General features: G+C 37.4%; 1 protein-coding gene across 1 annotated transcript in view; it reads right to left on the bottom strand.

Annotated features, from left to right (window-relative positions):
• Positions 1–13303, bottom strand: part of IL1RAPL1 (interleukin 1 receptor accessory protein like 1) — a 669427-nt gene that overhangs the window by 156873 nt on the left and 499251 nt on the right. Inside the window, exon 6 of the mRNA XM_056502208.1 lies at positions 1391–1465. Coding sequence (XP_056358183.1) covers positions 1391–1465 — 75 coding nt within the window. The remainder of the gene's footprint in view (positions 1–1390; positions 1466–13303) is intronic.

Below are 13303 nucleotides of genomic sequence, written 5' to 3'. Positions count from 1 at the left end.
CTCACCATACAGTATATTTAGCAGGACAACATCAAAGCCCAGAATGTTTCTGCCTTTTAGTTTTGTTTTTTCTTTTTTTTTTCATCAAAAATATCTCAGTAAGCAACATCAGTTAAAAAAAAAAAAAAAAAAAAAAGTGCAGTCACTTTGTTCTTTGTTCCCTAGCCTTGTGTTCAAACAACATAAAATCATTTAGGACTGGCATATAGGAAAGATTTTCTGAGTCAGTGTATCAGAAACAATACCTTAAAAACAATAGAAAGTAGCTCTAGAAAGACACATGCTTCACTTTTCCTTTCTACATCATAATTCCCAAAAAACCCTTTATATTAGTATATCAGAAATTTAGCTGGAGAGCCTGAATCATTCAAAGTAATAGTTTATTAATATCAAAGGAAATATGAGTTATTTTCCTGCCACTATTAGCCATAAGCTGGTAATCACCATAAAATGCTCTGCCAATGACTGTCAGAATTAATTTGCAAGCCTTCTGCTTTTTCTGATGTTGTGTTGCAGAATGTACTGAGCTTTGCTTGCAGTATTTTTTTCTGTGAAATTTATATATTTTTTTTTCTTCATTTCCACCAGATTGGTTTCCATTTTCTCCTGTAGCCAACATGCCAGAAAATCTATCAATAGGTTACTGTTCTGACACCAAGGCATCATTCCAGTGTAACCTACTGTTTGCTTCTTACAAGTTGCCCTCATTGCCAATCCACAAAAGCAATAAATTGCTATATCCTGCAAAATCTAGTAACTCATGCACTCAGTTTTGGAGCCTTCATTACCTCTGCAGCAGTAGGACACTAAAGTGACCAATCATACCCACCATCCACTGGACTAGAAAAAGTGAAACAAAATGCTTTCCTCATGCATCAATTTCTCTTCATTCATCTATACATAAATATCCATGCATTCAGAATTATCAGATGCTATTATGATAACACTACTGTTTCCTGGATGATTTGCCCAGCATAACCTTTGTAATTATGGAATATCTTTGCAATTCTGTAAGCAACCAACAAAGCTCAGTCTTCCAAGAACCTAAACCACAAAATCCCAATGCATTCCACAGTAAGTATGTATAAAAATACAGAAAAGGGGACATTTAGAAAGAAAAGCTCAGATACTCTTGTAACTGTTGACCTTCAGCAAGATAAAATCTATTATCAGTAACCAAAAGCTTAGCATTCCACATTAATTATTAAGTTTTTTTTCGTGAACAACAATCTTGTAGATGATATATCATACATCTCTGCATGGAATCAACATATGCTTAATATCTTTTCAGTTAAATTATTAATGTCAACATGCCATATCATTACCATACATATATTAACACATCAAATTCCTTCATATAATTTGAACAGAGGTTGCATTTGCTACTTACCTAACTGAGTCTCCTGAATTGTTAGCTTACTCTCCAAGGGGTGTAAAAGCTTTGGTGGTTTATCTGTTAGTGGTGCTAGAAAAGAAAGAAATTCACATATGTAGTGTTCTGATTATTATTGGGTAGACTGACTTGGTGTTACAATTTCAAAAAGGCTTTGGTTTTTCTTTTATTTCAATAATGTTCATGCCTTCAGTAGCTGTAAATATTTCTGCCTAGACAGTAAATATAGCTCCAAAATTAAAAGCCCTTGTATTAAAATAAACTTTTAACTCCCACCAAAAAAACCCCAACAAACAACCAAGCAACAAAATAAAAACAAGAACTTCCCAAACCAACCAACTGAAAAAAACCCCTAAAAAACCAAAAATGCATTTTCTCTTTTTGTAAATATTATCCACAATGTCATAGTTTTATGTGATATTTAATTACTTTTTCTATAAATTATAGTCATTAAAAGATAAAAAACATAAACTAAGTTACTGTAAAACAATTTTGAATATTTTACAAAATTTTTATTTGAAAATATATTCCCAACACTGAAACTTGGTAGAGTACTAGAAAAAGACTAAGTTTTCAAAATCCAAGGAATGGATACAATGAAATAATGTCAAGATTCCTAATATAATGTTTTCCCTTTTCCCTTTTGGTCTGCCCTGAAATAATATTAGTAGACTTATTCAATAATGGAATAGAAAGCGTTTTGTAGTGGTCAGAAACCTTCTGAAGGTTATTGAAGTGGTTCAAACCATGCTTGTATATAAACCATGCTCTTTTACTAAACACAAGATCTGTCTACTTAATTCATAGAAGTGACATTGATTATTACTACTTTTGTTGTTGTGTGTACTCTTTGCTATGTCTGACAGGTGAGTATTTGCCATGTGAAAAAAAAAAACAAATTTTCCCCTTAATACTGATAGTAAATATTCATGGGAAATTTCCAACTTTTCTAGTCACCTGCAACATTTTGATATTCTGCTTTTCAACATCAATTCATACTTCAGTTTTTAACACAGATTATGGGCTGTCACAGATTTAAAATACATTTGACATTTTGATATAGCTCTAGAATATTTGTTCCCTTCAACTTGTCAAAATCAATGTTTCTTTTCTTACTGACACACACACATACCCATATGTGTACAGGCTTAATCTACTAAACACACTCATCTCCCATCAGTGGAATAGCAGGAGAACTTTAGTTACATTCTCTTCACTATGTTTCCTCTGGTCTTTAAGTGAATTATCACCGTTCTTTAAAAGGTACAGCATTAATTTCAACTTTGCAACAATGACAGAATGGAACCATTATCAATTTGTATTTCTGCTTTACAGAGATTATCCTTTATATTATAAAAGCATAAACCTACTCCATTGGTATCAGAGGTGTTAACCCATCAGACCCAGCAATGAATCAAAATTCAGTGGACTGGTAAAAGATGTGTGCTTGGTCCTCAAACCTTCTCTCAGTTCATTCTTCTTACAGCTCCTAGCTCTGTGGGAAATCCTTCTGCACTACAGGCTTTGGAAAAAGCTGAAAGATTTTTGTCATCATCTCTGGCTTGCTTCTTTTCTTTACATCAATGTTAATTCTTTTTATCTGTTTTTGTCTCTCTCGCTCGCTTTTTAAAATTTTATTTTATTTTATTTTCCCCTTAAAGGCTAAAGTGGGTGGAAGGGAAAAGGATTTTAAATATATTTTCTTCTTAAAATGTAAAATTAGTCATTCCCATTTCTTAACTTCCTTGTAAAGGCTCGTAATTCATCAGCACATTGCCATTTTTTTAAACATCCACTATGAATTTAAATTTAATTTTGCAGTTCTGTCATTCTCAACTCAATTGCTATTCATCAGATAATGTCTTCTGAGTCACTGTTGTTCTAAATCTGTTTTGAAACTGTGAGCAAAGTTCCCTCATTGTAAGTAAAGATATAGTAACTTGTGGAGTTAATCTGAATGCAATGAATAAGAAGATTAGAAACTAGCATTTTTATCAGTTTAAGCAAAGATCAACATTTCTTTTATGATCCTGTATCTCAGGTCTCTAGGAAGTTTTCTACTTATAAATGAATAGGCCCAGGGTGTGGGGAGATTAATCATCCTTCAACAGAAGTTATTATAAAATTTATGCCCAGTTTAATTTATGAGATCTAATACATAATTTAACAAATAAAATGCTACTGAAAATAATAAATTAGTCACATAATGATGTATCAGAATCACGGGAGCAAGTAGGCTGGGAGGATCCTTTGGAAACCAGGGGATCCAAGCTCCTGTGGGAAGCAGGTCCATGAGAGCAGGTTGTCAGGTCACATCCAGTCACATTTTGACCATCTCTGTGGATGCAGATTTCACCACTTTGGGTGTTCCAGCTGCCAATTCTCAGTGGCCCTGCCCTGGACTTGGTTCAGTACATCTCTTTTTGAGCTGCTAAGAGCTGAAAATTTCTCAGTGTCCCAGGTGTGGCTTCTCAGTCACTACAGGACTGGGAGGGGTGACCCTCCTGGACATGCTGCCTAAACTCTTGCCAAGAGCTGTGCCTTGCTGGGCTTCACCAGCTCATGCTCAGCTTATTGTCCACCTGGGCTGGCAGGACCATTCATGCAAACTTTTTCCTGCCCAGTCAGTCCCAGGTTCTGCTGCATGAGATTATTCCACTTCCAGACCAAGACAATGACTTTGCCTTTGTTAGACTCCACGATTTTCTCTAACTTTTCAGGGCTTCTTGAAGCAGCATCTCTGCTCTCTGCTTTGTCACCCATTCCTCCCATTTTGCTGAGAGTGCATTCTGTCCCATGCCCCAGGAGTACAAAACCCCCTAACCAATAGTAAAACAAAGATACAATAGAAGTTAATTGTGTATATGCTTATCTTAAAGGGATAGTTACCAATGTTTATAGCCAGTAAGAATTAATATTCAGTAAGACAATGCAACTCTAAAAACTCTAAAATGGGGAAAGTATCCCAGCATTGCATTCCTTTAGGTGTCTACCAACCTCACACTGTTGTATGTCATCCTACAAGTAATCACCTTTCCCAGGGCCAATTCCTTCTCCTGTACAGAAAAGTAAAAGTATCTCTGGGTACTTTTCATTTCAGAGCTTTAGACTGCAGGGAAATACTGTGAACATGAGTTATATAGGCAAAGAAAAGAATTTTAATAACTATATGTGCTTAAAATATCAATTTTCCAAGGTGATCTGAAATTTTCCCAGTCAATCAGAACCTTTAGTGTCTGGTATTTGATCCATTTCTTAGCCTGAAAATGTATGAAAATATATGTAAATAAATTGAAGGTCCTTGTATGGCATATTAATCTCAGTGGACTGATGGTGGGAATTTTTATAGGTGCCTCTACACCTTTCAAGTGTACACTCTTCACAGATAGCAACATTGATGGACAACACAGAGTTACTGCAATCCTCATTAAGTTTAAAAACTCTGGAGTAGACCTATGTGTCTCTTAGAAGAATTTTCGTATCCTTAAAATCATGGGGAATGACTTCTTTAACTAGACCATGTGAGAGGATATTCAAAATCAATATTCTTTTCAGATGGAGGTATTGAACCACAATTATCTAGTAAATTGAACAGCAAAAGCATAATTTAATCCTTTCTTCCCAAACTTTTCCTGAATAGCAATAACCCAACAATATTTATAAAACTCATAACTCCATCTGATCTCTTAAATAAGCTAAATACTTTTTATTCTATTTTTTTTTATATAAATAGATGCAGGAAGGCAATAATTTTCATGTCCTACAAAAATATCTACGATTTGAAAGTACTTCCTGTTCTGTACTGTATGCAAAGAATAAAAATTCTTTTGAATATGTTTAAAAATAAAAAGAGAAGATCCTCTTCCCACCAGGTAGTACCTATCAACATGGCTGTCACACAGGGGGAACAGAGTGCTCAGATTCCTATTCTTGCATGAGGGAATTCTCATCTCCTGGCAAGAATCTTAGTTCTTGGATATTATTACCTACTGATGCATGGATTCACTTCTTCCTTCCTTCCTCTTGGTCCTTTCCTTTCCTTTCCTTTCCTTTCCTTTCCTTTCCTTTCCTTTCCTTTCCTTTCCTTTCCTTTCCTTTCCTTTCCTTTCCTTTCCTTTCCTTTCCTTTCCTTTCCTTTCCTTTCCTTTCCTTCCCTTCCCTTCCCTTCCCTTCCCTTCCCTTCCCTTCCCTTCCCTTCCCTTCCCTTCCCTTCCCTTCCCTTCCCTTCCCTTCCCTTCCCTTCCCTTCCCTTCCCTTCCCTTCCCTTCCCTTCCCTTCCCTTCCCTTCCCTTCCCTTCCCTTCCCTTCCCTTCCCTTCCCTTCCCTTCCCTTCCCTTCCCTTCCCTTCCCTTCCCTTCCCTTCCCTTCCCTTCCCTTCCCTTCCCTTCCCTTCCCTTCCCTTCCTTCTCAATTTCTTTTTTCTTTTGTTTTTTACCACCCTCGCCCCTACCACACACACTTAAAAGTCAAGAACATTATCCAAGACACAGTTAATCAGAATTGGTACATTCCTCTTTAAAAACAATGGGGATTGATAGGTCAGTGCCTTTTAAAGGAAAGTTGTTTGATCATAAATCAAGTTTACAGCTCATCTTACGTTTGACTTCTGAACCATCATTGATAAATGGTTTGAAAACAAATATGTGTCAAACTCAAAGTAAACTAAAGTTAAAAAAAAAATAAAGAAGGTGAACTAACCAATTCTGAAGATTTATTAAAAATTAATATACAACTTCAGAGATACCAGTCAGCTGCAGACATATTGATCCTGCTCAGAGAAAAAGTGACTAAATTCACATTCCGTGTCTATCAGATTGGATGTACATTTAAAATATATTGAACAATTTGTCTTGCAGTAATGAAAGTGAGAGCCACCACAATCAGTCACCCTGCTGGAAACTGGCCAGAAGATAATATTTTTACATCACTGACTTCCATACTGCTCTTCCTACGCTGCTGCTTCAGCTTCAGATGAGCATGGCCACATGATACCTACATGCACTGCTCTGTGCAAAACTGTTATTTGGAGACACCAGCCAACTGTTAGATTTTAACACATACAATGAGGAAACCTTAATCCAACCTGTATATCAAAATAGCACTAGTCTGGACATCAAAATGGAGCTGCCTCAAGATGCATGAGCTTTATGACAGAAAAATTAAAATTCCAAAGATCTAGGTTTGCCACTGTTTTATGAAGTGCTCTGGGATTCTCCCCTGAAAATAATTACAAAAGGTTTTAATTTCTTAGAGGAAGATAGGGCTTTGTGGAATTTTGTGATTTTGTGCAAGTGATTTTGTGCAAATTAGAAAGCCAGTTTATTGTCTGGATAAAAAATTCACAGGAATAGCTGCCTTACTTGTCCAGTCTGAGTTATATATAATTTAGAACATTTCTGGTTCAAATGTTTTATTGAAGTAAAAAATACATTTTGAGGATGAAAATACTTCTGATCTTTCTGAGATTTGAGATAATGCATTGAGATTAAACCTCTTATGTTTATGAACTTAGACCATTTTTAGGAGAAATGACTGGCATGTCCCTGGAAGATATTGTAACTTTAGCACAGGATTAAATGGGGAAAGATTCATTGCTATGCAAAGGGAAAATATTCCTACACTTAGAAATCAAAGGACATCAGAGACATGGAGTTCTTTTCATGAAGTCTGTGCTGTTTCTTTGAATTCAACCCACAGTTCAAACAGACTCCATCTCTTGGTTTGTGTTTAGGAACTAAAGATAATTCCTCACTCCCATTTATTTTCTTGCTAATTTTCTGAGCTTGTGTTTCTTTTTCTCCTATATTTGTTATGCCTATTTTTTTCATAGGCAGATAGTTGTGAAGACAAGGTACTTCTGTCTGGGAAGGGATATCTGAGGAGGACACAGGGGAGGTCTGACTGACTATACAGCTGAACAAGTTGCCCACGGAATCTGTGGATGCCCCACCTCTGGAAGTGCTCAAAGCCAGGCTGGATGGGGTCCTGAGCAGCCTGGTCTGGTGGAAGGTGACCCTGTCCATGGAAGGAGGATGGAAACCAATGTCTGAAGTCCCTTCCAGCCCAAACCATCCTATAATTCTGTGGCAGTGCCTGGCACTGCTGCCTGCTCCACACACTCTCAGAGCTGTCCTGGGCTTGGCTGTGAAGGGCACAGGGTGCACTCACCCTTCCAACTACCTCATCTGAGCATTTATTCAAGCACTGTCAAGCATGACTATCCTATGCCAACATCAATGGAGAAGGTTTGAACCTAGAGTAAAACAATGGATTTGGGTTTAGATTGCTATGTTAAAGTGTCATAAGAGGGCACTGAAACTAAAACACTGTAATTGGAAAGCTATCATTTATGAGAAGTTGACATTGATGGCCATATTCTGTAATCATAAGTGATTAAAGGAATAGAAGAAAAAACTACAGTGTTGCATTTGATAACTGCAGTGCCTTGAAAAACTCTTATGTATACTTTTATGTTTGGTTTTTTTGTTTCAAAGAAATGTCTGCAAAAGAAAATGCACTAGTAGCACTAGTCTACAGTGGATTGCAATAAAATTAATTGTGTGCAGCTTGAAGCTGCAGTCTTGAAACATTAATCTACACACTCACAGTCCAAATGGATATTGATACTGATAACTCTGAGATTCCTCAGAGTAAATGTGAGCTGAGAAAAAAAATAATGCAATGCAGGGATACTGTTTTTTTCCTTATTTCTCCTTACATAAGTATAACCCTGTGTATTCAGATCTATCAATAGGGAGATCAAAGCCTTTTAAAAACTAAATATATGGCAAGATCTTTCATAAGAAAGGGAATTCTTTACACCTGCTTGAGACTTCTAACAACCTTAAATCTCCACTCTCAGTTACATTCATATTCATAAGGGCATCATTTAAAGTCACATATGCCATGAATTGCACAGCAGCCCTGTAAGAACATTCTGCCTCACTGTGTGAATGCTGAATCAAGCAGTTCAGACTGAGGGCAGATGCATATAAGGATACTGAAGAGATGTGTGAGAAGCCACAGGCATATGACAGTAAATGAGCTGTCTAATGTGACTTAGTTTCCACTATGGCTGACTGAAGATCAGCTTTTATCTTCTGAAATGTTCCCATAAATCTTGCATTGCAAGACAAAAATGTGTCTCCTTTCAGTTTATGTCTTTCTCATTGTCTTCTCCTTACCACATATTAAAATACCAACAAAACAACAATTCTCCACCCCTACTCTTTTGGGCATAAAAATGGAAATGTTTTTTATATCTCACACCTAATAATTTCTACTGATATTTTTCCCACACTGGCTATAATCTTTAATTTTTTTCAATAAGATTTAAAAAAAAAAAACAAAAACCTTCATAGTGCTTTGAATAGAATACCAGCCCTTCCTAAAAGAAAGTGCAGAAACAGCTAAACCTGTATTCAATAAAGAGGTTGCAGAAGTTTTCATGATGCATGTTGAGCAGAGATATTGCTAAAATGAAATCTCAAAGATGGGTAGAATATTTCCAAGAAGGCCTTTAAAATGTTTTAAGCCTGTGAGTCTCCTGAGATTAACAACACTCTAAATACTGGAGAAGAGCAAATGCAGCCAGGTGTTGGGGTTTTCATTATCTGCTCATCTCTAATTGAATCTGATGTGACACGTGTGCTATCCCTATGACTTCAGAGGAGATGTTATTTGTCTTGAACACACAGTGATATTTCCCAGAAATCATCTCCATGGGAAAAGTAAAATAATCAAATGCTGCCATGGCAGATGTTAATGCAGTCTTGAAATACAAAAGAACAAAAGAGTATATGGAGTTAACTGCTAAATGAAATATCAGCCTAACATCTTGATAGGCTTTTGGTCTCCTTCTGCAGATTTAAGATTTATATACTGACCTTATAAAGAAGGGAAGGAATAAAGCAAAGCTTTGATCCTAAAAGATTTTTTTAATTATAGTGACAAGATTCCCTGTCTCCCAAAAAAAACCCCAAACAAACAAACAAGAGACCCATAATATAAAAAGCCAACTATAAATATTAAAGTATCTAAAATATTCAAAATATTTTTTCTCTCTTGCCTAAAGTTTTTCTACACTTCATCACTGTTTTTGTACAAAATTGCTTCCTAAAGCAAGATAATGAGATTTCCTATGCAGATTTATGAAAAGGATATCATGCTAAAGCCTTCAGATAGAAGGGTCTGTTAAATTTTTCACTGTAATTAAGTCTTAGAGATATCAGATCATCTGGGAGGAAAAAAAAGAATGTTGTTGCTACAAAAAAATTCAAAATTGAAAATAAAATTTCTTGTTAACAAAATAATTGAATGATGTAACAAGGAGCATTTCCACCAGCAGATCCTCTGATATTTCAGCTTAATGAAGCAGCTCACCAGCATGTCATTCAGCAGCACTGCAGTTAGAAGCTGTCAGGGAATCTGCTCCTGTATCTAGGAGTTAGCTCATGCCTGTGCTTAGAAGAGTCTTTAGGGAAGTGGTGTGTTTCCAACTCTTGTACAAGGCTTGTGAAACAAATAGAAACACACACAATATTCTTAACAATGGGGCTACCTGAAAAGATGTTATATTCATGAAGCAAAACAGTGTTATATAAATACTAATGATTTAGGCAAACTTATAAGAAAAGCCAGACTAATACATTATCATCAAGCTAGCATTCTGCAACACACTATTTAAATTTCTCAACATATCATTCTAGATTATCTTCTTTTATCGTTACCCTAACCTGTTCTCCTTCCTTTTATCTCTAGGTTAAAACACAGAAAGTATGGGGATGGAAGGATCATAAGGCTATATCTTCTGTGACTAGAAAAAATATACATTTTTTAACAATTAGTCTACCATTCTTTCCAGATGATCCCAATAATCTCTCATTTATGCCATCCAATTATTCAGTGATACCTACATCTTCTTGTCCAGCCCCACCTTCACACCTTTCATTGAAGAATTTACTGTTATTTCTTGTCCCCAATCATTGTAATTTCTGCCTGAAATTCAACAATAGTCTCCTTTTTTTTTTTTCTTTTTTTTTTTCCCTATTATTTGTATACCCTGTCTCAGATTTATATTTCAAACCCAAGAAAATAAAGTGTGTTTTGGAATAATTTGAATCATAAAGAAACCTGGAAAAAGAAACCTTCAAGATCATCAAGTCATCTACTGTTAACCCAGCACTGTCCAATCCAACAAACCATGTCCCCAAGTGCCTCATCCACAGCTCTTTTAAGCACCTCCTGCTCCAATCCCTGTGTTGTGGACCTTCTCCAGCACCTCAAAGTCCATTTTGTAATGAGAACCCAAAACTGGACACAGGATTTGAGTTGTGGCCTCACCAGTGCTGAGCACAGGGGACAATCCCTGCCCTGGTCCTGCTGCCACTCTGTTGCTGGTCCAGGCCAGGTGCCATTGGCCTTCCTGACCCCCTGGGCACACCTGGCTCATGTTCAGCATCTCCAGGTTCTTTATCTGCCAGGAAGATTTTCCAGCCATGATTTAAAGTGCCCCATTGAAGGTAGCATCACTAGAACAGTGATTTTGGGAAATGTATGGTAATATTGGGAAACTTGTTCCTGCTTGCTTTTATTATTCTTTTGTTTTTTTGGAGTTAGGGCAGATAGTTCTTGGACATACACTAGCTCATGACTTATCAAAGACAAACTCTTTAATATATAATTAAATCTAATATAAATCTGCTGATAATGCTGGCATTTCAAAGTAAGATTTCTCAGCCTCTGAGGAGCCTTGTAAAGAGAAGAGGACCCTGTGCACCCTGACCACTTCAAGTCTTCCAGTGAACTGACATTTAATGCCTTGCAATTAAAGATTTTGCATATTTCATAGAATTTTCTCTTTCAGGATTTATATTCAACCTTTTAATTCTGTTGCTCTATTTAAAAATCATCTGATTTAATAGGTAATCTGCTTTCATTCTCTCTGTTCAATTTCTGTCTTAGACCTGTAAGATTAGAACAATTACTTTGTTCTCCAAGTAATTTTAGTGATTTGCTCTGTTAAGAATTTGGACATACTATCATTTCTTGTGACCTAAAAACTGAAAAAAATCCACTTTCATGAACAATGAGAAGACTTTTTATTTTCTTTTTGTTCTTCTCATTGAGTGCACATGTTTTTTTTCTGTCTTCCCAGGCAGCTTTTTTTGATCTACTCCGTTGAGACAAGGGTTTTGCTTTTAAGTTGGGAGATTTTGGACTGTAAGAAAGCAAATATCACTCCTAATCTTCAATGAAGGCTAGAAGGAGAATCTTGGCAGCATAGGCTGGACAGCCTTTCCTTGACCCCTAAAAAGATGATGGAACAAAGAGTCCTGAAAACCATTACCAAGATTATTAAGAACAAGCTGATGATTGGGAATAGTCAGAATGAATTTGCAGAGGTAAAATTGTGCTTAACCCACCTGATAGCCTTCAGTGATGGGATGATGGGCTCAGTGGACCTGCAGACAGCAGCTGATGCTCTTTGTCTTAAGACAGGCTTTTGTCTCACTGACAAACCCAATTTCTTTTGTATGTGGATAGGGAGATGGGTTGAAAACTGAGTGAACTGCTGGACTAAGAGGGCTGCAGCAAGCAGCTCAAAGCTTTTGGGGCAGCCTGTACCACAGAGATCAGTGCTGGTTCAGCACTTCTTTAGTGACCTGGATAATGGAACACAAAACTGGGAAGAGTGGTTGATGACTGACAGGGCTGCTGCCCTCAGGGGGACCTGACAGGCTGGAGAAATGTTCTGACTCTGACAGGAACCCTGTGAAGAGGTGAATTGGCAAGTCCTGTCCAGGGGAGCAATAATCCCAAACTTCAGTGCAGGTCTGGAGCTGAGCAGCTGCAAATCAGAGTGGCACAGAAGGACCCTGGATTCATGGAACACAAGCCAGCCATGAGCCAGCACTGTGCCCCAGCAGCACCCTGCATGGCCAGCAGGCTGAAGTGATCCCTCTTCTCAGCTGTCATGAGACACATCTGGAGTGCTGGGCCTGGCTCTGGACCCTCCAACACAAGAGAGATATTGGCATACAGGAATTAGGGCAGGGAAGAGCCACAGTGATGACTAAGGGATTGGAGCATTTCAGACAAGAGGAAACCAAACAGCTGAGACTGCTCAACCTGGAGAAGAGATCCCTCAAAGGGATCTTGTCCATGTCTAAAAACCATGATGGGTGAAGCCATGATAACAGAACCATGCTCTTCTCAGGATAAGGGACAGGATAAGAGGTAATGGCACAGGAAAAAAAAAAAACCAAACCAGGAAATTCCACTTAAACATAAGAAAAATGTTATTCTCTTTACAGGTGGTCAGTCACAGGAACAGGTTGCCCAGAGATACTTATTGACTCCATCACTGGAGATTTAAAGCCCAACTGGATATAACTCTCAGCAGCCTGCCCTCTCTGATCCTATTCCAAGCAGATGATTGAACCAAAAGATCTCTAGCACGTCTCCACTTGTTATATAATTTTTAGCAAATATTTTTTAAATCAGGTTTAGAAAGCCTGGAGAATTCCCCAGGTATCCTGAGTATTTAGTGTCTGTGCAGCAGGTGGGATGGGGGACATGCCATGCAAATTGCACTGTGGAGCTCCAAAGCTTATCATACAGATGTTGTGCCTGGTTCTATACTGCATGTACAGATCCTTCCATTATAACAGCAGACACCCTGGCACAGAGGAATTCAGGTTTGCATTATCTCTATACAAATCTTGTCTGAAGTCTCAGCTGGGCAGTTTTTGTTTCCATACCTTTTCTGGTTCATAATGTGGTAGGAAAACAAGATCTACCATAGGACATGAAAACCAAAAATAAGTTACACAGTCCATATAAGGAGAGGGAGAAGAACATGCCTGAGAACAATAATATCTGACACATATTGTCCATTTAATGTGCCAA

This window comes from Oenanthe melanoleuca, chromosome 1 (assembly GCF_029582105.1).
Source record: "Oenanthe melanoleuca isolate GR-GAL-2019-014 chromosome 1, OMel1.0, whole genome shotgun sequence".
Classification (NCBI taxonomy): domain Eukaryota; kingdom Metazoa; phylum Chordata; class Aves; order Passeriformes; family Muscicapidae; genus Oenanthe; species Oenanthe melanoleuca.
This window is presented reverse-complemented; position numbering and strand designations above follow the sequence as displayed.